The following is a 24,131-nucleotide window of genomic DNA, read 5'->3' as shown; positions in this document are numbered from 1 at the left end:
GGATAAGATAGAGTTTGAGCCCTAGAAGATCTGAGTCCTCAAGGAACTAGGTTGAAGCCTGCACTAGAGAAGGGTTGGTGCCCTAAGGGTTGGAGCCTCTAAATGCAAGGTTGGTGCCTTGAGAAGATAGGGTTGGTGCCCTATAGTTTAGAGCCTCACAAAAGTCCAATTTGGTGCTTGGCAACAAGTTGGAGCCTGAGAGATTGAAGATTGGTGTCTTCATATAGGGTTGGAGCCCTATATATATTGTACTTTATTCATTGTAAACATTATATTAATAAAAGCATTTATTCCTATTGTTCATTTTGTGTTCTAAATATAAGTGATCTAACTGGTAAAAGTAACAATTGAAAAGGAATACTGATTCACCCCCCCCTCAGTATTTCCAACAATTGGTATCAGATCCAGTACCTTCACTCAAAGCCTAACAGCTTGAAGGTTGATCATTAGAACACAAATGGCGAAGCCAAGGAAGAAAGTCTCCAATCCTCCTAAAGATGTGTCTCCCTCAACCACCGAAATTGAAGTCAATCAATTTGTGAAGGCTCCATTGTTCAATGGAAATTTTGATATATGGGAAGCAAGAATGAGGAATTTCTTAAAGACTCAAGGCATTGATGTCTGGAAATCAGTGATTGCTGAGAGCATGATGGATGGAGAATCCAAGGAACATAATACAAAAGAAGTGAAAGCAATCTTGAATGGGATACCTGATTCTATGAAGGCCAATTTTGAAAAATGTTCGTCAACAAAAGGCATATGCGATAAACTTCATGATCTTCACTCAAAAGTAGCATTGACAATGATCTCTAGTCAAGAAAATGATGGAAAACAAGAAGGAAATCCAAAGCCCATCAAGGAAGGTGAAGATAAGATTGATAACATCAAGGCTAAAGAAGACCTAGAAGATGAAGAGAATGAAAAAGATTTTGAAGAAGATCTCCTCACTAAACTTATGGCTACCATGGAAGATACTAACAATTTGAAAAAGGAAAATGAGGAACTTAAGAAGAAAGCACAAGTTGGTGACCAAGACAAGACAAGGAATGAAATTGACCTTTTCAAGCTTCAAGTACAAGAAAGAGATGAGGAGCTCGCCAAGATTAAGGAAGAATTTCATCAAAACAAGAGAAAGCATCATGAAGAAGTCATATCCATGACAAATCAATTGATAAGACAAAAAAATGAGCAGATACCTTGTCAAGACACCTTGAACAAAGGCACAAGAGCTTGAACAAACTTGAAACAGAGATTGGTCAATACAAGGAAGAGGTCTCCTCCCTTAGATCTCAACTAGAAGAAGTAAGGAAACAAGCACAAGGGGCTGAGAAGGTGATGGAAACTTTGACATTCATAGAAGGACAAGTTGATGAAGCAGAAAAGGAAAGAAACACCATGATATGCCAACTAGAAGAAAAGGATGATGACATCAACAAGTTAAAATCAGAAAATCGCTTCTCTTAAGGCCCAATCGTGTGAAGCAACCAAGATAAAGGAAGAAATGGAGATAATTCTTTCAAAGAAGGATGAAGAATGCAAGAAAATGAAGGAAGAAATTGTCTTTCTTAAAAAAGGAAGTTGACTTGCTGAATAAGAACTTGAAAAGTTCTCAAACCCTAGATGACATCCTAAGTCATCAAAGGTCTCCCCTTGATAAATCAGGTCTTGGCTATGCAGATGAATCCTCAAGCAAGAATGATGCAAACCCTAATGCTTCAAGCAAAAAGGATGTGAATAAGCCTAGAAGAAATGTTCATGCTCCCAGTTCCAGAAAAGGCAAGGAGAAGAGTCAAGACAACTATGGAAGAAATCCTACTCCAAGAAGACTTGCAAATGATGTCAAGAATACAAAAGGCGATCAATATTATCAAGGAATCCCAAGGAATAAAGGCTTCAGAAGTACATCAAGGAAATCTCTATCTCCTAGGTATAAAATTTTATTTCTTGGTTATTGTTATGCTTGTACAAACTTTGGACAAATGGAAAAAGATTGTAGGGCATATCACAAAGATAAATATTATGGTGCCCGTCAATTTCTGAGAAGCAATTTTGCAAGAAATCATGAATTCTTATTCATGAACAACATAGAATGCTTCAAGTGTCATAAAATTGTTCATATGGCACATGATTGTAACTTGACTTAGGATCCTACACAAGCTAGAACCATGCCAGAGAAGAAAGTTACACAAGTATGGAGAAGGAATCAAATACAATCCGAAAATCTCTTGAACTCTCCAGCCAACAACACATGTTGTTGACCTGATCTTCGACAATCTAAGCATTTGATGGGGAGACTCTACCAAAGGAAGATCATGCATATAGTTAGGGGGAGCTTATGACGATTAGGCATTATTGCACAAGATATTCATGGATGGATCCTATGAAAACCTTGATGAGTCATATCTCGACATTCATAGATCATCTCTCAGGAACACTCCATTGAAGAACATGATCTCTTATCTATCCAATGAACTATTGTTGAATACTTCTTCCACTTGTTTACAAGATAACAAGTTTGCATGAACTAGAAGAGTTTATGCAGGCGGGGGGAGTTGGTTCATCACATGAAGAAATACATCTATCATGGAACACATTGCCAGAAAGAAGAGCACCATGACAGGGGGAGTAATGTACCTATGAAGAACTATTTTTTGAAGAAAAGAAACAGCTTGATAGGGGGAGTACTTGGGCACCTTGTTTGCCATTGATGTCAAAGGGGGAGAAAATGTTGGAAGGACAAGAATATTGCATCAATGACAAAGGGGGAGATTGTTAATCTAGGTTGTCATTGATGTCAATATGGTACTATTGGGATGGAAAATATTCTTGTGATATCATAACCTCATGCATATTATGATGATGTCCTTGCTCATGATGACAAGTCCTTGTTTGATAAGGATGTCATTAATGAAGATGTCAAGATATTAATGATGCCATTATGATGTGAAGAAGTCTTGTCCTAGATGCTTGTTGTTCATAATGTCCTAGATGTCCTTGAACTAACCATGAAGACACTATAACCTCTTGTATCCTTACTCTTGATGAAGAAGTCCTTCTTATTGATGCTCATAGTGACTCTTGATGAAGAAGCTCTCCTTGTGATGATCTAGCGCTTGCTCTAACAAATTGATGAATGCTGCATATGGTTAATGACATTAACATATCACTACACTATCATAATGACCACACTTGATAATGGCACTTGATGATGGTCTTGATGACATGATTGGAAGATTGCCTTGGAGCTCTCCTAATGGGAAATTTATGCTGCACTATGACTTATCACTGCACAAGTATATGATGACATTGCTGGATAGTTGGATACAGGATGATACACTCATATTGGATACACTCATGATATCACTCATAATAATATTGTTGAGCCAAACAACGATGAAGCCATGTTGTCCTGAACAATAGAAAAGCCTTGTTGTCCTAATCACCTTCTGCACATAAAACAATGAGTCATTTTCCATCTTAAAGAGGATTTCTTCCTCTTTCTAATGAGCTATTACTTGCCCCTAAACTCTCGGTGGTTGATGAGATATTGAATTTTTAAGGTACAATATATATATTTGCAGGCTAGTCGACCTACACTTTGTCACTCATGTCGGCCTCCCTCTAGAAAGACGTGTCCCTTCATTTCAAATGCAAATCAGTATAAATACAAGCGGAATTCATCATTCTAGCACAAAATTTTCGGTGAAGAGCATCTGAAATACGCAGAATAGCAAGGAGAGGATGACTTAAGAGCTATTTGTTTGGGTTATTCCTTCTCAAAGTGGGACAGAAAAATATTTTGGCAGCCATCTATGTTAATAAAGACCTCAGACCTACATTAATCTCTTCAGTCTGTGTGGCTCGGAATTGCAGAACTGTGGAGTGTTTAAGGGCCAAGAGGCCTAGTATAAGGCCCTCTCTTCTAGCCACAGAAGCAGCATTATGTGAAGCAATTTGAACTGTGCAGAAGCTCAGATTACAGTCACCTTGAAGGCTGCCCTCAGACCTGTGGCAGCTCTTGTGTGAAGTTTCAGAGGCTTGGACCATGCACCTACCTTGACAGACTTTGGATAGAGAGTAGACATGCACCTACCATGCACCTAACTTTTAATTGCAAAAGGAAATCCGGTCCTACAGTTGGATGATTTTATTAGAATTTCTTTGTGACAATTTGTGAATTGCGGATCTCTATTGTAGCTTCTCTGTGGTGACATATTGGAGACATGTAGTGGATTCTGTGTGAACCTGTGATGACATGTCTACAAACTCTTCGACCTATGGACATAGACATCAATTTGAAATTTTGAATCTATGGTAAAGCTCACTTAGGAAAGCGTCTATTGCAGACTTGAAGTGGATCATTGGAAACATTTTTGTAGACTTGTGGTGATTCATTGGAAATATGTGAAAGCTTTTTAAGGAGATATTGTCATGGAGGAGAAACTTATTTGTAGATCTTAATTGAAGGCACAGTTGCATCTTGGTTGGAAATACTATTTTTGTAGATAGTATTGAGTTTGTTTGGAAACTCTTTGAGGTCATTTCTTTGGACCTGGAATAATTGAAGAAGCATCCTTGGAACTTTGGAGCAGATTCTTTTGAAGCATTTTTGTAACATCCCTGAAGTCTTGCATACATTAAGGCAGTGTTGAAGAAGTGTAGAAGCTGATCTTGGACTCAATCTTGGAGAGAAGATTCCTTGTTGAAGCTCTCATGAAGTGAACTTGAAAAAATGTTTGGGTGACATGAAGAGCCGTGGTGACACCTTCTGAGAAGACAAGGTTGTCATTGATGAAGTTATTTGGAGAAGGAATTTCTGAAGAGATTGACAGGGCTTCTTGAAGAAGATATTGGGAGTTGTGAAGTACAACCAAAAATACCTTGACAAAGTGAAGCGATAGGGTTGGTACCTCAGAATTGACAAGGTTGGTGCCTTGGAAAGTCCAAGTTGGTGCTTGGAAAATATAGGATTGGTGTCCTTGGAGTTGGTGCTCCTAAACTCAAGGTCAGTGCCTTAGATAAGATAGGGTTGGAGACCTAGAAGATCCGAGTCCTCAAGAAACTATGTCGAAGCCTGCACCAGAGAAGGGTTGGTGCCCTAAGGGTTGGAGCCTCTAAACGCAAGGTTGGTGCCTTGAGAAGATAGGGTTGGTGCCCTAGAGTTTAGAGCCTCACAAAAGTCCAAGTTGCTGGTTGGCAACAAGTTGGAGCCTGGGAGATTGAAGATTGGTGTCTTCATACAGGGTTTGAGCCCTATATATATATTGTACTTTATTCATTGTAAACATTATATTAATAAAAGCATTTATTCCTATTGTTCATTTTGTGTTCTAAATATAAGTGATCTAACTGGTAAAAGTAACAATTGAAAAGGAATACCGATGCACCCCCCTCTCAGTATTTCCAACAATTGGTATCAGATCCAGTACCTTCACTCAAAGCCTAACACCTTGAAGGTTGATCATTAGAACACAAATGGCGAAGCCAAGGAAGAAAGTCTCCAATCCTCCTAAAGATGTGTCTCCCTCAACCACCGAAATTGAAGTCAATCTATTTGTGAAGGTTCCATTGTTCAATGGAAATTTTGATATATAGGAAGCAAGAATGAGGAATTTCTTAAAGACTCAAGGCATTGATGTCTGGAAATCGGTGATTGTTGAGATCATGATGGATGGAGAATCCAAGGAACATAATACAAGAGAAGTGAAAGCAATCTTGAATGGGCTACCTGATTCTATGAAGGCAAATTTTGAAAAATGTTCGTCAGCAAAAGGCATATGCGGTAAAATTCATGATCTTCACTCAAAAGGAGCGTTGACAATGATCTCTAGTGAAGAAATGATGGAAAACAAGAAGGAAATCCAAAGCCCATCAAGGAAGGTGAAGATAAGAGTGATAACATCAAGGCTAAAGAAGACCTAGAAGATGAAGAGAATGAAAAAGATTTTGAAGAAGATCTCCTCACTAAACTTATGGCTACCATGGAAGATATTAACAATTTGAAAAAGGAAAATGAGGAACTTAAGAAGAAAGCACAAGTTGGTGACCAAGACAAGACAAGGAATGAAATTGACCTTGTCAAGCTTCAAGTACAAGAAAGAGATGAGGAGCTCGCCAAGATTAAGGAAGAATTTCATCAAAACAAGATAAATCATCATGAAGAAGTCATATCCATGACAAATCAATTGGATAAGGCAAAAAAAGGGGCAGATACCTTGTCAAAACACCTTGAACAAAGGCACAAGAGCTTGAACAAACTTGAAACAGAGATTGGTCAATACAAGGAAGAGGTCTCCTCCCTTAGATCTCAACTAGAAGAAGTAAGGAAACAAGCACAAGAAGCTGAGAAGGTGATGGAAGCTTTGACATTCATAGAAGGACAAGTTGATGAAGCAGAAAAGGAAAGAAACACCATGATATGCCAACTAGAAGAAAAGGATGATGACATCACCAAGTTAAAATCAGAAATCACTTCTCTTAAGTCCCAATCGTGTGAAGCAACCAAGATAAAGGAAGAAATGGAGATAATTCTTTCAAAGAAGGATGAAGAATGCAAGAAAATGAAGGAAGAAATTGTCTTTCTTAAAAAGGAAGTTGACTTGTTGAATAAGAACTTGAAAAGTTCTCAAACCCTAGATGACATCCTAAGTCATCAAAGGTCTCCCCTTGATAAATCAGGTCTTGGCTATGCAGGTGAATCCTCAAGCAAGAATGATGCAAACCCTAATGCATCAAGCAAAGAGGATGCGAGGAAGCCTAGAAGAAATGTTGATGCTCCCAGTTCCAGAAAAGGCAAGGAGAAGAGTCAAGACAACTATGGAAGAAATCCTACTCCAAGAAGACTTGCAAATGATGTCAAGAATACAAAAGGTGATCAATATTATCAAGGAATCCCAAGGAATAAAGGCTTCAGAAGTAAATCAAGGAAATCTCTATCTCCTAGGTATAAAATTTTATTTCTTGGTTATTGTTATGCTGGTACAAACTTTGGACACATGGAAAAAGATTGTAGGGCATATCACAAAGATAAATATTATGGTGCCCGTCAATTTTCGAGTATCAATTGTGCAAGAAATCATGAATTCTTATTCATGAACAACATGGAATGCTTCAAGTGTCATAACATTGTTCATATGGCACGTGATTGTAACTCGACTTAGGATCCTACACAAGCTAGAACCATGCCAGAGAAGAAAGTTACACAAGTATGGAGAAGGAAGCAAATACAATCCGAAAATCTCTTGAACTCTCCAGCCAACAACACATGTTGTTGACCTGATCTTCGACAATCTAAGCATTTGATGGGGAGACTCTGCCAAATGAATATCATGCATATAGTTAGGGGGAGCTTATGACGATTAGGCATTATTTTGCACAAGATATTCATGGATGGATCCTATGAAAACCTTGATGAGTCATATCTCGACATTCATAGATCATCTCTCAGGAACACTCCATTGAAGAACATGATCTCTTATCTATCCAATGAACTATTGTTGAATACTTCTTCCACTTGTTTTCAAGACAACAAGTTTGCATGAACTAGAAGAGTTTATGCAGGCGGGGGAGTTGGTTCATCACATGAAGAAATACATCTATCATGGAACACATTGCCAGAAAGAAGAGCACCATGACAGGGGGAGTAATGTACCTATGAGGAACTATTTTTTGAAGAAAAGAAATAGCTTGACAGGGGGAGTACTTGGGCACCCTGTTTTCCATTGATGTCAAAGGGGGAGAGAATGTTGGAAGGACAAGAATATTGCCATCAATTACAAAGGGGGAGATTGTTAATCTAGGTTGTCATTGATGTCAATATGGTACTATTGGGATGGCAAATATTCTTGTGATATCACAACCTCATGCATATTTTGATGATGTCCTTGCTCATGATGACAAGTCCTTGTTTGATAAGGATGTCATTAATGAAGATGTCAAGATATTAATGATGCCATTATTATGTGAAGAAGTCTTGTCCTAGATGCTTGTTTTTCATAATGTCCTAGATGTCCTTGAACTAACCATGAAGACACTATAACATCTTATCCTTAATCTTGATGAAGAAGTCCTTCTTATTGATCTTCATAGTGACTCTTGATGAAGAAGCTCTCCTTGTGATGATCTAGCGCTTGCTATAAAAAATTGATGAATGCTGCATATGGTTAATGACATTAACATATCACTGCACTATCATAATGACCACACTTGATAATGGCACTTGATGATGGTCTTCATGACATGATTGGAAGATTGCCTTGGAGCTCTCCTAATGGGAAATTTCTGCTGCACTATGACTTATCACTGCACAAGTATATGGTGACATCACTGGATAGTTGGATACAAGATGATACACTCATATTAGATACACTCATGATATCACTCATAATAATATTGTTGAGCCAAACAACAATGAAGCCATGTTGTCCCAAACAATAGAAAAGCCTTGTTGTCCTAATCACCTTCTGCACATAAAAAAATGAGTCATATACCATCTTAAAGAGGATTTCTTCCTCTTTCTAATGAGCTATTACTTGCCCCTAAACTCCTGGTGGTTGATGAGATATTGAATTTTTAATGTACAAAATATATATTTGCAGGCTAGTCGACCTACACTTTGTCACTCATGTCGGCCTATCTCCAGAAAGACATGTCCCTTCATTTCAAACACAAATCAGTATAAATACAAGCGGAATTCATCATTCTAGCACAAAATTTTCGGTGAAGAGCATCTGAAAAACACAGAACTGCGAGGAGAGGAGGACTTAAGAGCTGTTTGTTTGGGTTATTCCTTCTCAAAGTGGGACAGAAAAATATTTTGGCAGCCATCTATGTTAATAAATACCTCAGACCTACATTAATCTCTTCAGTCTGTGTGGCTCGGAATTGCAAAATTGTGGAGTGTTTAAGGGCCAAGAGGTCTAGTATAAGGCCCTCTCTTCTAGCCACAGAAGCAGCATTATGTGAAGCAGTTTGAACTATGCAGAAGCTCAAATTACAGTCACCTTGAAGGCTACCCTCAGACCTGTGGCAGCTCTTGTGTGAAGTTTCAGAGGCTTGGACCATGCACCTACCTTGACAGAGTTCGAATAGAGAGTAGACCTTTGTTAAAAGCTTTGACCCTAACTTTTAATTGCAGAAGGAAATCCGGTCCTACAGTTGGATGCTTTTATTAGAATTTCTCTATGAAAATTTGTGAATTGCAGATCTCTATTGCAGCTTCTCTATGGTGACATATTGGAGACCTGTAGTGGATTATATGTGAACCTATGATGACCTGTCTACAAACTCTTCGACCTGTGGATATATACATCAATTTGAAATTTTGAATCTGTGGTAAAGCTCACTTAGGAAAGCATCTATTGCAGACCTGAAGTGGATCATTGGAAACATTTTTGTAGACCTGTGGTGATTCATTGGAAGTCTGTGAATGCTTTTTAAGGAGATACTTTCTTGGAGGAGAAACTTATTTGTAGATCTTAATTGAAGGCACAGTTGCATCTTGGTTGGAAATACTATTTTTTGTAGATAGTATTGAGTTTGTTTGGAAACTCTTTGAGGTCATTTCTTTGGACCTGGAATAATTGAAGAAGCATCCTTGGAAATTTGGAACAGATTCTTTTGAAGCATCGTTGTAACATCCCTGTAGTCTTGAATACCTTGAGGAAGTGTTGAAGAAGTGCAGAAGTTGATCTTGGAGTCAATCTTGGAGACATGATGCCTTGTTGAAGCTCTCATGAAGTGACCTTGAAAAAATGTTTGTGTGACATGAAGAGCAATGGTGACACCTTCTGAGAAGACAAGGTTGTCACTGATGAAGTGATTTGGAGAAGGCATTGCTGAAGAGATTGACAAGGCTTGTTGAAGAAGATATTGGCAGACATGAAGTACAACCACAAATACCTTGACAAAGTGAAGCGAAAGGGTTGGTTCCTTAGAATTGACAAGGTTGCTGGCTTGGAAAGTCCAAGTTGGTGCTTGCTAAATATAGGATTGGTGTCCTTGGATTTGGTGCTCCTAAACTCAAGTTCGGTGCCTTGGATAAGATAGGGTTGGAACCCTAGAATATTGAAGTCCTCAATAAACTAGATCGGAGCCTGTACCAGAGAAGGGTTGGTGCCCTAGGGGTTGGAGCCTATAAACGCAAGGTTGGTGCCTTGAGAAGATAGGGTTGGTGCCCTAGAGGTCAGAGCCTCACAAATGTCCAAGTTGGTGCTTGGCAATAAGAGCCTGGGAGATTGAAGATCGGTGTCTTCATCTAGGGTTGGAGCCCTATATATATTGTACTTGATTCATTGTAAAGATTATATTAATAAAATCATTTATTCCTATTGTTCATTTTGTGTTCTAAATATAAGTGATCTAACTGGTAAAAATAACAATTGAAAAGGAATATTGATTCACCCCGCCTCAATATTTCCAACACAAGATGCATTATTATTTTACCTAGGCCACCTTTGTGTTCCTTCAAGCGAGCGTGTCAAGCTGATTTGGGAAGTGCACTATAGTCAGGTCATAGGACACTTTGGCATGGAGAAAACTTTGGTTGTACTACAAAAGTACTTTTATTAGCCAAAACATTGACCAGATGTTGGGAAATATATTATATCCTGCACTTCCTGGGCCATCGCCAAGCCAACCATCAAGAAGCAAGGCATACACTCCTTTGCCTACTACCAGCCAATAGTGGGAATCCATCTCCATGGACTATATGTCTGGCCTCCCTTCTACCAAGAATGGTAATGTCTGTGTATTTGTGGATGGACAGATTTTCTAAGATGGATTTATTGGCGGCCTGCAAGAAGAGTATCACAGCAGAGGACTCTTCTTTGAACTAGTACGGGTACATTTTGGGATCTCGCAGACTATTATATCAAATCAAGATAGTGGATTCCTAAGCACATTCGAATCAAGCCTCTGGACACTATTGGATGAATATCACCAAGTCGACTGCCTTCCATCCCCAGACCGATGGCCAGACGAAGGTCGTCAATATGATGATAGTGCACATACTCTACATGTACAACTCCAGAATCCACGAACCTGGGATGAGAGTCTTCCCTATGTGCAACACAGTTATAATAGAGCTCTCCATAACTCGACTAGTCGTTGTCCCTTTCAAGTGGGTCTTGGATTTCAACCATTGTGTCTAATTAATGTGGCCATGTGTCATGCGAATACACAGACAGAATCCACACATGTATTTTCTGAGGTTGATAAAGCAACCAAATTTATTGAACTCATCCAACACATCCGTTAGTAGGTTTACAACATCTTGGAGAAGTCAAATGCCAAGTACAAGCAGTGACATGATCAACATCAGCTGCCACACAATTTTCAGGTGAGCGACAAAGTTTGGTTGCATTTGCAGAAAGAACTCCTTACCGGAACCCATCGAAAGCTCAAACCACTATGATATGGTCCTTACACCATTACCAAGGTTGTGAGAGACAATGATTTTGAGCTCAACATTCCCCCATTCCTTGGCTTGCACCCAGTGTTCAATGTGGACCACCTTCAACCATACTTCCCACCATTGCTAAACACATCAGACATTGCAGAACAACTCACACCAACAGAGTTAAACCCAGACTACATGGAATAGACCAAAATGGATCAGATTATGGACACACAGATCAAGAACACTCGCCAGCAGAAGATCCAACTATATCGGGTTGTCAAATTTGACCAACTCTTGCACCAAGGCAAGTGGCTCACCAAGGACCAAGTTCAACAGAAGTTTCCCCATCTCATGGAGGAAACCAACACAATGCGGACCATTGCTTCCTAAGGGGGGAGGACTAATCCAAGTTGATGTTGGTGGCGACCCGCTTATTCCACTTGGACCCCCACCACTGTCTCTTTCAGTATTTCAGTTTCCTTAATTGTAGCACAGTTTACTATTTTTGGCAATTTTTCGGGAACTGAAATTCTGCAGTCATTTTGAGGCCCTAAACACCGTTTTTTTGGGAAAATTAGGGCCAACAAGGTTATTTTACTGATGGTGGCCACTTGAAAGTTGTATTCCTTGGATAGACATTTCTAACAAGGTATTGTGAGCACCAAATGGAGATTGTATACCAAAGTTACAACCCCGGGAACTTGATGTGCCAATTTACCCAAATGGGACCCATAGTTTTGGCGCTTCGTCTCCTAGGGTTAGATTTTTGGATGTTTAGGGTTTTCTGCCACACCCACTTGGAACTCTTTCTGAGACACCATCAAGGAGCGGTATTACCTTATCGGGAGTTATGAAGATAAGTACATAAAGTGGACTACACTACGACAGGTAAGGGACCAATATGTGTCAGAGTTCACAAATATTTTTCATACCCTTAGTACGAAGTTGGGTATCAAGGATTCTTAGCTGAATCTAATGCTAAAGTACCGCATTTTTTGTACACAAATACATCGAGTACGAGATGGAGTTCTTGGATATATCCTCACTCAATAGCCTCGACCGATAGGTTTTCAAGGCTGAGCATAAGTTTAAACAGAAGAAGTGAGACTTTGGATCTAATAATCCAAAGCAAGGGAAAGGCACCCCCAAACTGTAGAACAAAGGACAAATCCAAGGCAGGGTGACCTAGGATAACCCGTCGAAGTTGTGTTGAGCACAACCCAACTTGGTCCAATTTTGGTCAAAGACTTCGCATTTTGAGGAGTGGATTCCACGAAGTTCTATTTACCACGCGTGTCTATGGACTTCAAGGTGGGTCGAATCCCCTCATTTTGTAACAGGTATTAGGGTCTTAATTCATTGTTTTGTTGAGTCCGTGATATGTGGACCATGGTTTTTGTAGCAATGTAATGTATTTAAGGACATGTAATGATTTTTTGAAAATAAAATGATTGGAACATATCATGTAAAGAGTACAAGTGATCGAGTCTTTTTTACTATGCTTTGGGTCTTAAGGAAAGGCTCCGTAGCTAAGTGTGTGGAGGCTTGGGAAGAGACTAGAGTTGAGTGCACAGACCACCTACAGCTAGATGCACAGGTCGATAATTTATATGTACTAAAATATCTATCTTAATAAAGAAGAAGAATTTTTGGTGAAGTCATTTTTATGTGTATCTGTTACTTGTGTTCTACATGTTTATGTGAAGTAATTGCAAGTAATTTTTATGTTAGTGCAACTGATATTGTTCTGTAATGTGCTTATATTAAGATGAATGTGACAAAGTTTGTAAATATAATACACTACTCAGTAATGTTATGAATGTTAGAAGCATAATTAAAGTATATAAAAATGAAGTTAAGAGCCTCTCCACGTAGTCCCTCAAGGTTGCAAAAACATAGTTCTGCAATCACCCATAGCCACCTTGGGTGAGACCTTGACCTTCTTGTGGGTCGTTTCTTAAAGGGCCGGTGTCTGAGGGTTTTTTGGGTGCAAAGTACAAGTTGAACCTGGGTCAATCCCAACCGAAACAAAAAAAGATTCTATTTTCAAGACTAGGATCTGTTTGGGGCATGTGGATGTCGCATCCATTGAAGAAGGAAATACAAGATCAGAAAGAAGGAGAATTCACAATTTAGGAAAACAGAAATTCGTGATTGTCGACTGAAGCCTGGTTGCAAAAGTATATCTTTACATAATAGCATGAGATCTTCTTCGGGGCATTTTCTAATGAACTATATGAATGGGTATCAAATTTGATGGAGCATAAGACTTGTTTCAAAAAAGACGAGCCTACCGCATGGAGCCCTGAATTGATACAACAACTCAAGAATACTAACAACAGTATCTCAAGGGCTATTGATTTTTTGATTGGTAGTATCTTGGGAGGATTTATTACTAAGTTTACAATAGACATGACTATATATTACAGTGAGTTTGAGAAAATATTTTTCAAGGGTCCACGAGGTAAGTACCTAAATTCTTTGAAGTTGTGGATTACAATGCATTTGTGTGAAAAGAGCATACTATGAATGCAATCTGTTTAATGTTTGGACGAAGATGGAATAATTTTGAACCAGGACCGGGGTCTAAGCAAAGTGGAAAGTGATATAGAGTAGAACATGAACCAAATAACTTTTTTGAGACTATAGTCCCTTGTTAGGTGGGTCTGAGAGTGAAGAAGAAGGAAGTAACTCCGCAAACTCGCGGTATTCCCCCTCCCATCCTGAAGGTGCATTGAAGTTAGGAGTTGAGAAAAATTAGGGCATCTTTGGGATTCTCCATCCTTTTACTCCCCATACCCCTCCTCATAATTCACCTACACTCCCTCACCCTCCCTCTAATCACACCCGTCCCCCTCCCCCTAACCCCACAACAAGAAAAATGATTGATGACATTAAGCTACATATCTTTAGAGGACTTGAATCAAAGGATCCTGTGCATTTTTAGTTTGTAGTTGATGCAATATGGAAAGCAAGACAAATCATTGACACGGATGTAAATAATGCGCATATCATCACGACACTGCGAGAAAGAGAACTGACATGGTACATGAATTATTCTATGACTAATTAGGCTGCCTCATTGTATGATATTAAAAAAGTGTTGGTATCATAATTCAAGAAGCCGAAATAAAAATCACAGTGCATTACGGAGTTGAATGAAATCAAACAATTGGCTACTGAGTCTGTGTGGAAGTTGGATCAATGATTCAAGGAGTTAATCAGCTAAGTAAGCTTTAACATACCCCGAGAACAGCATAAAGAATGGTTTATAGTTGCGTTGATGCCACATATTAGGTTACCATTGACACAGCAGAAGATAGCGACTCAAGACGAAGCATTGGAGTTTACAATGAAGCTGGAAGCTTCGCCGATCGAAGATACTCATTCAAAATTACAGCAAATTCAAAGTCAGCTAGCAAATTTGACCTTGGAATTGCAAGATCTCAAGAAAGGTAAAGAAACCAGATCAGAAGTGTGGTGTAAAAAATGCAAAGCAGAGGGCCATTATAATGATCAATGCCCTATGTTCAAAGATTACTTGACAAGTGGATCACCTAATCTAGTAAACTCAGGATCAAGTTTGTGGTGCAATATTTGTAGAACAAAAGGCCAACATCGCTCTGAAGATTGCTATTTATTACAAAAGTACATGCAGACCCAAAACAATTGTTTTGTAACTTTTCTAAATCAGTAGACCATGATGAGAGAAAATGTCGGAGTTATGACTTGATGTTGGAGAGAACTACTGATGATTATAGACTGCAAGTTAAAAGGACATACGTGTGAAGAGATAGGCCATCATGCTGGATGAGGAGGCTTCCAAGGACAAGGATGAGGAGTTGGTCAAGGGAGTGGCCAAATTATCTGTTATAACTGTGGATAGGCAGGGCACTTCGCAAGAGACTATCAGAACCCTACTGCAACCTACATCTACTGCAAATATTTTGATCACGTCATAGAAGAATGTCTCGTCCTTATCGCAAGGATGTACAAGAAGAGGAACCAGCAGCCTGTAGCAAATATTCAAATGATGACCCTGAGCCAAGGGAGGATGAACAACACATAAACATCATAACAAGGAGTGCAATTGTGACAGGAGATGATAAAGGTAAGAAGAAAGTTGAAGAAACATGGGTAAGAAAGACTACTGAAAAGGTCCCTAGGTTCTGTATCCATAATGAAAAAGAAACGTTCATGGGAGTGAAGTGAAGCTTCATGGATACTGGGGCTTCAACATTTAGTGCGCAACTGAAGTTAATGCCAAAGAAGGATTGTGACAAAGTGTCTACTTCGACACAAGAATTAGATCCAAGTATTTTGAAGTCATTTTTATAGACTTTCATGACGTTGTTAAGGAGTTAGAGGGTTATCGAAGGACTCCAGGAGTTCATAGAATCCTACACTCATAAAGAGGTACCGCGAAGTGATTTTCACGTAGTGAACAATTTACACTGACACAAGAAGAGAACGGGGAAGGAATTGAGATTAACTGCATAGACGGGGGAATATGATATGTATCAGGTAATATTGGATTTAGGATCTGATGCCAATGTGTTACCTAAGAAAACTTGGGAGTTAATGGGAAGACCAAAGTTGCAATGGTCGTCGATACAGTTGAGGATGGCCAACCAACAGAAGATCGTCCCTATGGGAAGGTTACCTGGTGTCATAGTAGACATCGAAGGAGTCTGAACCGTTGCAGACTTTGAAGTGATTGAAATTGTAGATGATAGCAACCCATATACAGTGCTGCTTAGATTGGATTTGGATTTCGAATATTTGATGATAATCAATTTGAAGAAGAGACAAATGGTGTTTGAAAAAGACGATATGAGGGTCATTGTCCCTCTAGACCCCTCAGAAGGAATGCACTATATAGAGCATGTCTAGGATTAGTATTGTGACGCAAATGTTGACAACATTTATCATATAACAACTAAGGAGGAAGATTGGATTAATCCCACTACAAATGGAAAATTTGGCGTGGAACAAGATAGTTCCTGTACTTCAAATTTCGAGGAACTAGAAAATTGGCAGAACATGTTATATGAAGTCTCTACCACAAAATCACTTCACTGCATAACTTCTGAGGTATGTGATATGCCTTATTATGATGGGATCAGAGATGTAAGCCTATTTCTTGATGAATATGAAAGAGAAATACCAAAAGAACAGAGGTTGAAAGCTTTGGATGTAGCCCTAAAGGCTACACCTGCTAGATGGTGGGGTACTCATAAAAGAAATATAGCAAATTGGCAGCAGTGTTGAAGATTAATATGGATCAAGTTTGGATCAATCGACACAGAAATAGAAGTAAATTATGATGGTAAGGTTGATCCCTGGGAGCATATTCATCACTGCACTTCAGTTTGGAAAGAAATTCTAGAACAAGAGTGGGTACATGGGTTTATCCACACACTAGAAACAATTCCTATGAATTGGTATCTTGAAATAGAACTGTGACATGGAACTGCGAACTAGACAGATTTGGTTGAAGGGTTCATGCTAACATTCAGTTTTGAAGATGATTTCCCGTGTATAGACTCGGCTCTTCAGGTAATCAGAGCAAAGGTTTTGAGAATGAAGCTCCATTAACTTGGTAGCATGATTGGGCTGAATAGTTACAAAATGAATTGGAATGTTATAATATCACTGCCAAAGAAGATGAAGATCCATGCAATATTGATATACCAAAATCAGAAGGACATCATGAAATGGTTGGACCAAAACCAGAAATATTGGATATAATGCAGCTAGTAAAAACATAGAAAGTGAATATTGGTACAAAGGAATATCTGAAGTTCGTGACGATTGGAGACGATTGGGATGAATATACAGTTAGTAAAATCACAGAGGTACTACATGAATACTAGGAGCTATTCCCTATGAATTTTTCAGAAATGAAGGGAATATTAGGGGACCTAGGAGTTATGAGGATCCCTCTAAAACCTGATGCGAATAATGTGAAGCAAAGACCATATAGGTTGAATCCATTATACAAGGAAAAGGTGAAGGAGGAATTAGAAAAAATGCTAACAGCAGGGATCATCGAGCTTGTCGAAGAGTTTGAATGGTTAAGTCCCATGATAGTTCAAGAAAAGAAGACTAAGGGAGAGATCAGAATTTGTGTTGAATTGGGGAAATTAAATGATGCATGTGTGCATGACCCGTTCCCTACACCATTTACAGACGAAGTATTGGAAAATGTAGGAGGTCACGAGGCTTATTCTTTCATAGATGGCTTTTCAGGTTACCATCATATCATAATTGTGCCAGAAGATAGACATAAGGCAACTTTTACAACAGAGTGGGGCTTATTTTAGTACATGGTGATGCCTTTTGGCTTGAAGAATGCGCCTAGCATATTTTCTAGAGTTGTAGTTGTAACATTCAAGGAGTACATACACAAATTCTTGCAAGTTTACTTTGATGATTGACAGTATTTGGGCTATTAAAGAAGCATATTGCGAGCTTAAGGCTTATGTTGGATACATGTAGGAAGCATCATATTTCACTAAACTTGAAGAAGTGTATATTTTTTGTGCCTTGTTGCATACTATTAGGGAATATTGTGTGCAAATAGGATTTGTTGGTGGATCCCACAAAGATAGCAGTCATTGTGAACTTGTCAGCACCAAAAACAGTGAGACGATTGCGCACAACACTTCGACACAATGGCTATTACTGAAATTTTATAAAGGGGTATGCACAAATAACTGCGTAAATGGAGAAGTTATTGAAGAAATATGTCACTTTTAAATGGGATGAAGAATGTTAGAAGAGTCCGGATATACTGAAGGAGAAGATGGTAAATGCATCTATCTTAGTTTTTCCATATTGGAATAAGGAATTTCATGTACATGTCGATGCATCTTTCATACCGCTGGGTATAGTGTTGGCATAGCCTAGAGCAGGCGAAGTTGTTCACTCCATAGCTTTTGCAAGCAGAAAATTGTCCAAGGCGAAAAGGAATTATACTACAACAGAAAGAGAAGGGTTAGCCAAGTTCAAGATGTTCATTGATCACTCCATGTTGAAATATTTGGTGAATAAGCTTTTTTTAGGAGGAAAAATTTGTCGACGGTTGTTGTTGTTCCAGGAGTACGATTTTGATGTTGTAGTCAAGCTGGGAAGATTGCATGTTGGGCCTGACCATCTGTTGAGATTGGAGACAGGAGAAGAACACACCAATATCAAAGATAACCTGCCTGATGCATATTTGTTTGCAATCCGGGACACGAATGATCATTTCACAGATATTATTCAGTATTTGGCCACAGGAATGGCGCCCGCAGAGTACACTACACATCAGAAGAAATATTTGGTGGTAAAAGTAGTTGATTTCACGTTGATTGCAGGGCACTTGTACAAAATGAGACCAGATGAAATACTGCGAAGTTACATCCCAAAACATGAAAGGCGGAGTATTATAGCAGAAGCTCATGGAGGAGTCGCAAGTGGACATTATACAGGAAAGGCCACTACGCAGAAAATATTGAGAGATGGGTTATGGTGGCCTACAGTACGTAAGAATGCAAAAGAGTTTTGTCAAGCATGTGATGTATGTCAAAGAACAGGAAGGCCATCTCTAAGAGATGAAATTCCACTAAATCCACAGGTGACATTGCAAGCATTTAACAAATGGGTTATTGACTTTGTTGGACCTATCAACCCACCGGGAAAGGAGACTAATGCAAGATACATAATCTCTACAACTAATTATTTGATGAGGTGGGCTGAGGCATAGCCAGTGAAGGATTGCAATGCAGATACTGCTGTGAAGTTCATTTTTGAATACATTATGTCCAGACTTGGGTGTACGAAGATATTAATGAGTGACCGAGGTTCACATTTCTTGAATCATAATATTGAGGCATTGGCTGAAGAGTCTCAAGTACACCATCAGAAAAGTACCCTATATCACCCTCAAGCGAATGGGATAGTTGAAACATTCAATAAAGTTCTGGAGAATGCACTCACAAAAGTGTGCAATGTGAACAGAAATGACTGGGATCTAAGGATTCCAATTATGTTGTGGGAAAATAGGAAAACATGAAAGAAATTGACAGGCCAGACACCTTTTAGGTTGGTATATGGACAAGAAGCAGCCATTCCTATGGAGTACATTATGCCCAGTTTAAGAATTGCAGCCTTCACAGACATGGAATATTTTGATATAATGGAGGAGAGGATGGAACAATTGCTTGCTTTGGAAGAGGATAGGTTTATAGCAGGTTTTCATTAGCAAGTACAAAAAGTAAGGGAGAAAGCCTAGCATGACAGGCACATCAAGCAAAATAAATTCTGGGAAGGAGATCTTGTACTCTTATATGATAGAAAATTTTCTAATTTCCCAGGAAAATTTAAGACACATTGGTTAGGGTCGTATATCATAAAACATGTCTCTGATGGTGGCACAGTTTAGCTCGTGAAGTTAAACGGTTAGTTGATTCCAAGATGAGTGAATGATAGAAGATTGAAGGTATACAGGGATGACTTTGTCCCCAAAGCTTCGCACTGAAAGATGAAAGAAGAAGAGCCTTAGTGCCACCTGCAGTTGAAAGTGGGAACTAGACTATAAACTACTCTTCACAAGGGGACTTCCCCAAAGAAGGACTATTGCGCAATATTCAGGGGTATGTCGAAGTCAAAAAGAACCATGCAAAAGGAATATTACTACGTGATATTCAAAAGTATGTCGAAGTCCGAAAGAACCGCAACTAAGGGTAGATTATTGCGCAATTTTTTAAGATAACTAGAATAATATGGCCGTTGGAAGGAAAAATTTGTTGCTAAAAGGAATATGTCGTTAAAAGGCGTGGGAGAAACACATTTATGAAGCATTGTTGGTCAGATCTAGCCCCATACTTTCATTAAATAAACAATATCTAAGCTAATGATGAGGCTCGGAATTCAAATTTTCTATAAAAGATATGTCCTGCTCCACATTTTACACTTCGCTATCTGGAGAATTCAGTTTTAGAATTTGCAATCAAGAGTGAGTCGAGTGTGTTACTGTATGTCTGAGAGGATTTTTGAAGAAATTGCTCAAGTATTTGTAAAGAAACATCTAGAAAAAGTCATGGAAGCCCAGGCCGGTCATTCCAGAGCACTGAATGTACCCTTTTCCCCAAGGCACATGAGGTCGCCGTGAAAACAAGAGGTTACAGAAGAACATCCCAAGAAAAAACCTGAAAAGAGGCCAGCTCAAGCCTCTAGAGTACACTTAAGAACATCCCCAAGGAAGAAGATAGCAAAAGAGCAGTGGATGAAGACCAAGCAATATAAGAGACCTAAGGAGAAGGCGAAGAAGTCAGTACAGTAGGAATAACCAGAGGAAATCCATGACAATGAGGAGGAAGCCGAGATGCCCCAGATGGGGACAGAGGGCGTAGAAATTCCCTATGTGATTCCACCATAGTTTCCACCAAATAAACTGGGTGCCAATCCAATTAAGGACCCGAAGGACACAAATTTTGGTACTTTTACACCACTGCTACTAGAAAAAGTGCCATTTGAAGGCGAAGTGTTGGGGAAAATCCCACAATTGAAAATGGAGGATTAGGACTTTAATGACATAAGTAAGCATCCGTAGTTCAAGCCAAGTAATTACCTACACCAAGTCTATTATCTAGAGAGTGGATTTACGAGGTTGGAGCCACACCAATGGGTTGCAGGCTTGCAGATATCAGGCTTTCTAAACATGTTGTATGTGCCACACTTCGGTAAAAGCACATCCAACACAGACTATGTGTGATAGTTACTATTGAATATAGCAACAAGAAATGCTAAAAATAGCATTGTTATAAATAACAGTTCAGCCAGTGTTGAACTTAGCAACAATGGATGAAAAGTGAAAGTGCTAAAAATAGCTTTTCCATAAATAGCATTTCGGGATACCTTCATACTTTAGTCAGTCCCTAAACTATAATAGGAAGTAAAATTCGAATTTGATATTAACAGTAGTTTGTAAATTAATTAATTAATTCACCATGAGTTAATTAGTTGTGAAAAAACAAACATGAAGTCTATGTGAGGACATGCAACAATTTCTCCATTAATTAAGGAATTTATCCATCAGTTAAAGAGATAAGGATGAGTTCTAATTTGAGTAGTAATTAGTTGGCTCAGTTAACTGAGTCAAGTCCAGTTAGATTGATTTAAACAGTTTGTTTAAATTAATGTAAGTTTAGTTAGTTAATGCATGCTTGCATATAACTACTGCTCTTTAGATAACTGAATATTCTCTCATACATAACTCATGCATGTCAGTTCAGACAGAGACCCAGTTGAGATCAAATGGAGGGACAGTGTACTATCAGTTGCTAGGATATTCCTTAGTGAATATTCCTTGCATGCAGAAGGATTTCTTTCCAAGAGAATTGCGTTGTTACTTCTTCTTGTTCAGTGAGTGTGATGAGGCCAATTCACACATGTGGCTTCACTGGACCCCAAGAAAAATTGCGCAAAGAAATAGGGGCTTGGAGGACTTGAGGAGGATATATACTTGTCTATTCAGTCTATGAGCTTCATTGTTTTGATTACAGAGAGAGCAGGATAGCTTTTGAGCTGATTCTTTTTGTAACTTGGACAAGATTTCCACTTGTATGATAATACAAAGTTGGGGTTTTAGGCTGATGCTTTCCCCTGGTTATTTCTTCTGTGTTATGTGCGATTGATTTCTTCTTATCAATTATATGTGTTCAATTGATCTTGCTTATATTCGATTAAGCTTCCGCATAATTGTTTGTATAAGTAGATCAAGTATTTTGCTTTAGTATATTGCATTATCAAGTGATCTACAGGTGGGAATTTCTACATGGTATCAGATCAAATGTGATCAAGGAAGAACAGTATACAAGAAGGGAGAAGTTCAAAGTTTGTGATTCCTGAATATAGAAATCAAGTTCTTATTACATCTCCATTTCACCTATGGCTTTTATTGCTTTAAGACTCGAGTATGCCCTTGATGGCAGCTCGAATTATATAGCCTGGAAGGATCGCATAGAAGCAGTATTAGAGGATAACGATCTAAAGGACTTCATTGATCAATATGTCCCCAAGCCGACTGATGCTACTCTATTAGCAGAATGGAAAAAGTGTGTGGCTAGAGAAAGGAGAATCCTTTTAGAGGGAGATCAAGACCACATAGTCTCGAGTCTCCATGGGAAGGAGACATCGTTTTCAATGTGGAAAACATTGAAAGATCTATATCATAATAGCAGCGATCAGAGGAAGTTGGCACTGAAAGAAAAGCTTTGTAAGATCAAGTGTGAAAAGGGCGACACGATCTCTACATATCTAAACAAGCTCACCACCTGTAGGGATGAGCTTGGAATTGTATGGATTGCGACAGCAGATGATGACATGGTGAGTCTTGCACTCCTCGGTCTTCCTAAGAGCTAGCATAGCTACCAAGACTCTGTTAATGGAAGAGAGAAACTACCAAATTGGGAACGACTTTGGTCGGATCTGACGCAGGAGGAGATAAGAAGAAGCACTAGAGATGGATCCTCATCAAAACAAGATGATGAGGAAAATCTAGCCTTAGCGAGTAAGGCAAGGAAGGGGAAAGGGAAGGCATCCCAATCCAAATCCAGTTCTTCCCATGGTGGGAAGAAGTTTGACAAATCGAAGGTGTGATGCTTTCATTGTCATGAAGTGGGCCATTATGCTACTAATTGTCCACAGAAGAAATCCAAGAAGGGTTCCTCAAAGGGATTTGATGGTGATGCACTAGCCTCACAGTTTGAGTTGGATTTCTCTCTTATCGCATGCATGGTTTCATCCATGGTGGGATGTGTTTGGTACTTGGACAGTGGAGCCTCTTTCCACATGTCAAGTGACAAGAATCTCTTCAGTACCCTGGAGGAGAAGGATCTCCAGATGCGGATCGAGATGGGCGATGATGGAAAGTACTGTGTCTCAGGTGAAGGTACGGTTGTGTTTTAGAGGGAGCATGGAGATCCCCTCACCCTGACTAATGTAAAGTATGTACCAAGCCTGAAGAAAAATCTTGTGTCCATTGTTGTGCTAGAAGATAAAGGCTATGAAGTAGTCTTTAGCAAAGGAAAGGTATTCCTGAGGCATATCGGCACTAGACAGACAAAGCGAATAGGAATTCGAGTTAAGAATCTCTACAAGCTAGAGGTAGACGACTGTGCTGATTTGAGTTCCAAAGTAGAGATGGTGCAGAGCCAAGATGTTGGCGAGGTATGACATAGAAGACTGGGCCACTTGTACCATGGAGCCCTGAAGATCATGCAGCAAATTTCTACCGGATTACACAAGGGAAAACTTGAGCAAATGAGTACATGCAAAGGTTGTACCTTGGGTAAGTATGCAAAATCTTCCTTTTCGGATCGAGATAGTAGAGCTGGAGAAATCTTGGAGCAAGTTCACTCAGATGTTTGTGTACCTTTCTCTATATCCTCCACCGCTAAACAAAGGTACTATGTTATTTTTATTGATGATTTTTCTCGTAGATGTTGGATCTACTTTATGCAAAAGAAGGATCAGACCTTCTTGCGGTTTTGTAAGTTTAAAACCTTGGCAGAGAAAGAATCAGGAAAGAAAATAAAAGCCTTGTGTATCGACAATGGTGGAGAGTATGTCTCCCAGCAGTTTAAGGGCTTCTGCGCTGCAAAAGGAATTAAATGGGAATTGACGACACCCCATAACCCACAATAGAATGGGGTGGCCGAAAGGAAGAACAGATTGATTGTGGGAG

The 24,131-nt window shown here is 39.2% G+C and overlaps 1 protein-coding gene across 1 annotated transcript; it reads left to right on the top strand.

Annotated features, from left to right (window-relative positions):
• Positions 1 to 15,364: 15,364 nt before the first annotated feature.
• On the top strand, positions 15,365 to 19,148 carry LOC149240808 (uncharacterized). Its single transcript, XM_089370318.1, has 2 exons — positions 15,365 to 15,535; positions 18,501 to 19,148. Exons 1-2 carry the CDS (start codon positions 15,365 to 15,367, stop codon positions 19,146 to 19,148), a joined length of 819 nt encoding a protein of 272 aa, XP_089226444.1.
• The last annotated feature ends 4,983 nt before the right edge of the window (positions 19,149 to 24,131 follow it).

Source organism: Pinus tabuliformis, chromosome 8 (assembly GCF_031772625.1).
Source record: "Pinus tabuliformis cultivar Carrire ecotype Pingquan chromosome 8, CPIR1, whole genome shotgun sequence".
Taxonomy (NCBI): Eukaryota; Viridiplantae; Streptophyta; class Pinopsida; order Pinales; family Pinaceae; genus Pinus; species Pinus tabuliformis.
Note: the sequence above shows the minus strand (reverse complement) of the source record. Positions and strands in the feature narration are given on the sequence as shown.

Bases quoted from the DNA above. Each gene is read 5' to 3' on its own strand.
- LOC149240808 (XM_089370318.1), top strand. From the start codon at position 15,365: ATGTCTCGTCCTTATCGCAAGGATGTACAAGAAGAGGAACCAGCAGCC. The intron at 15,536-18,500 runs GTAAGAAAGACT...TTGTTGTTCCAG, and splicing joins AGAAAGTTGAAGAAACATGG to GAGTACGATTTTGATGTTGT.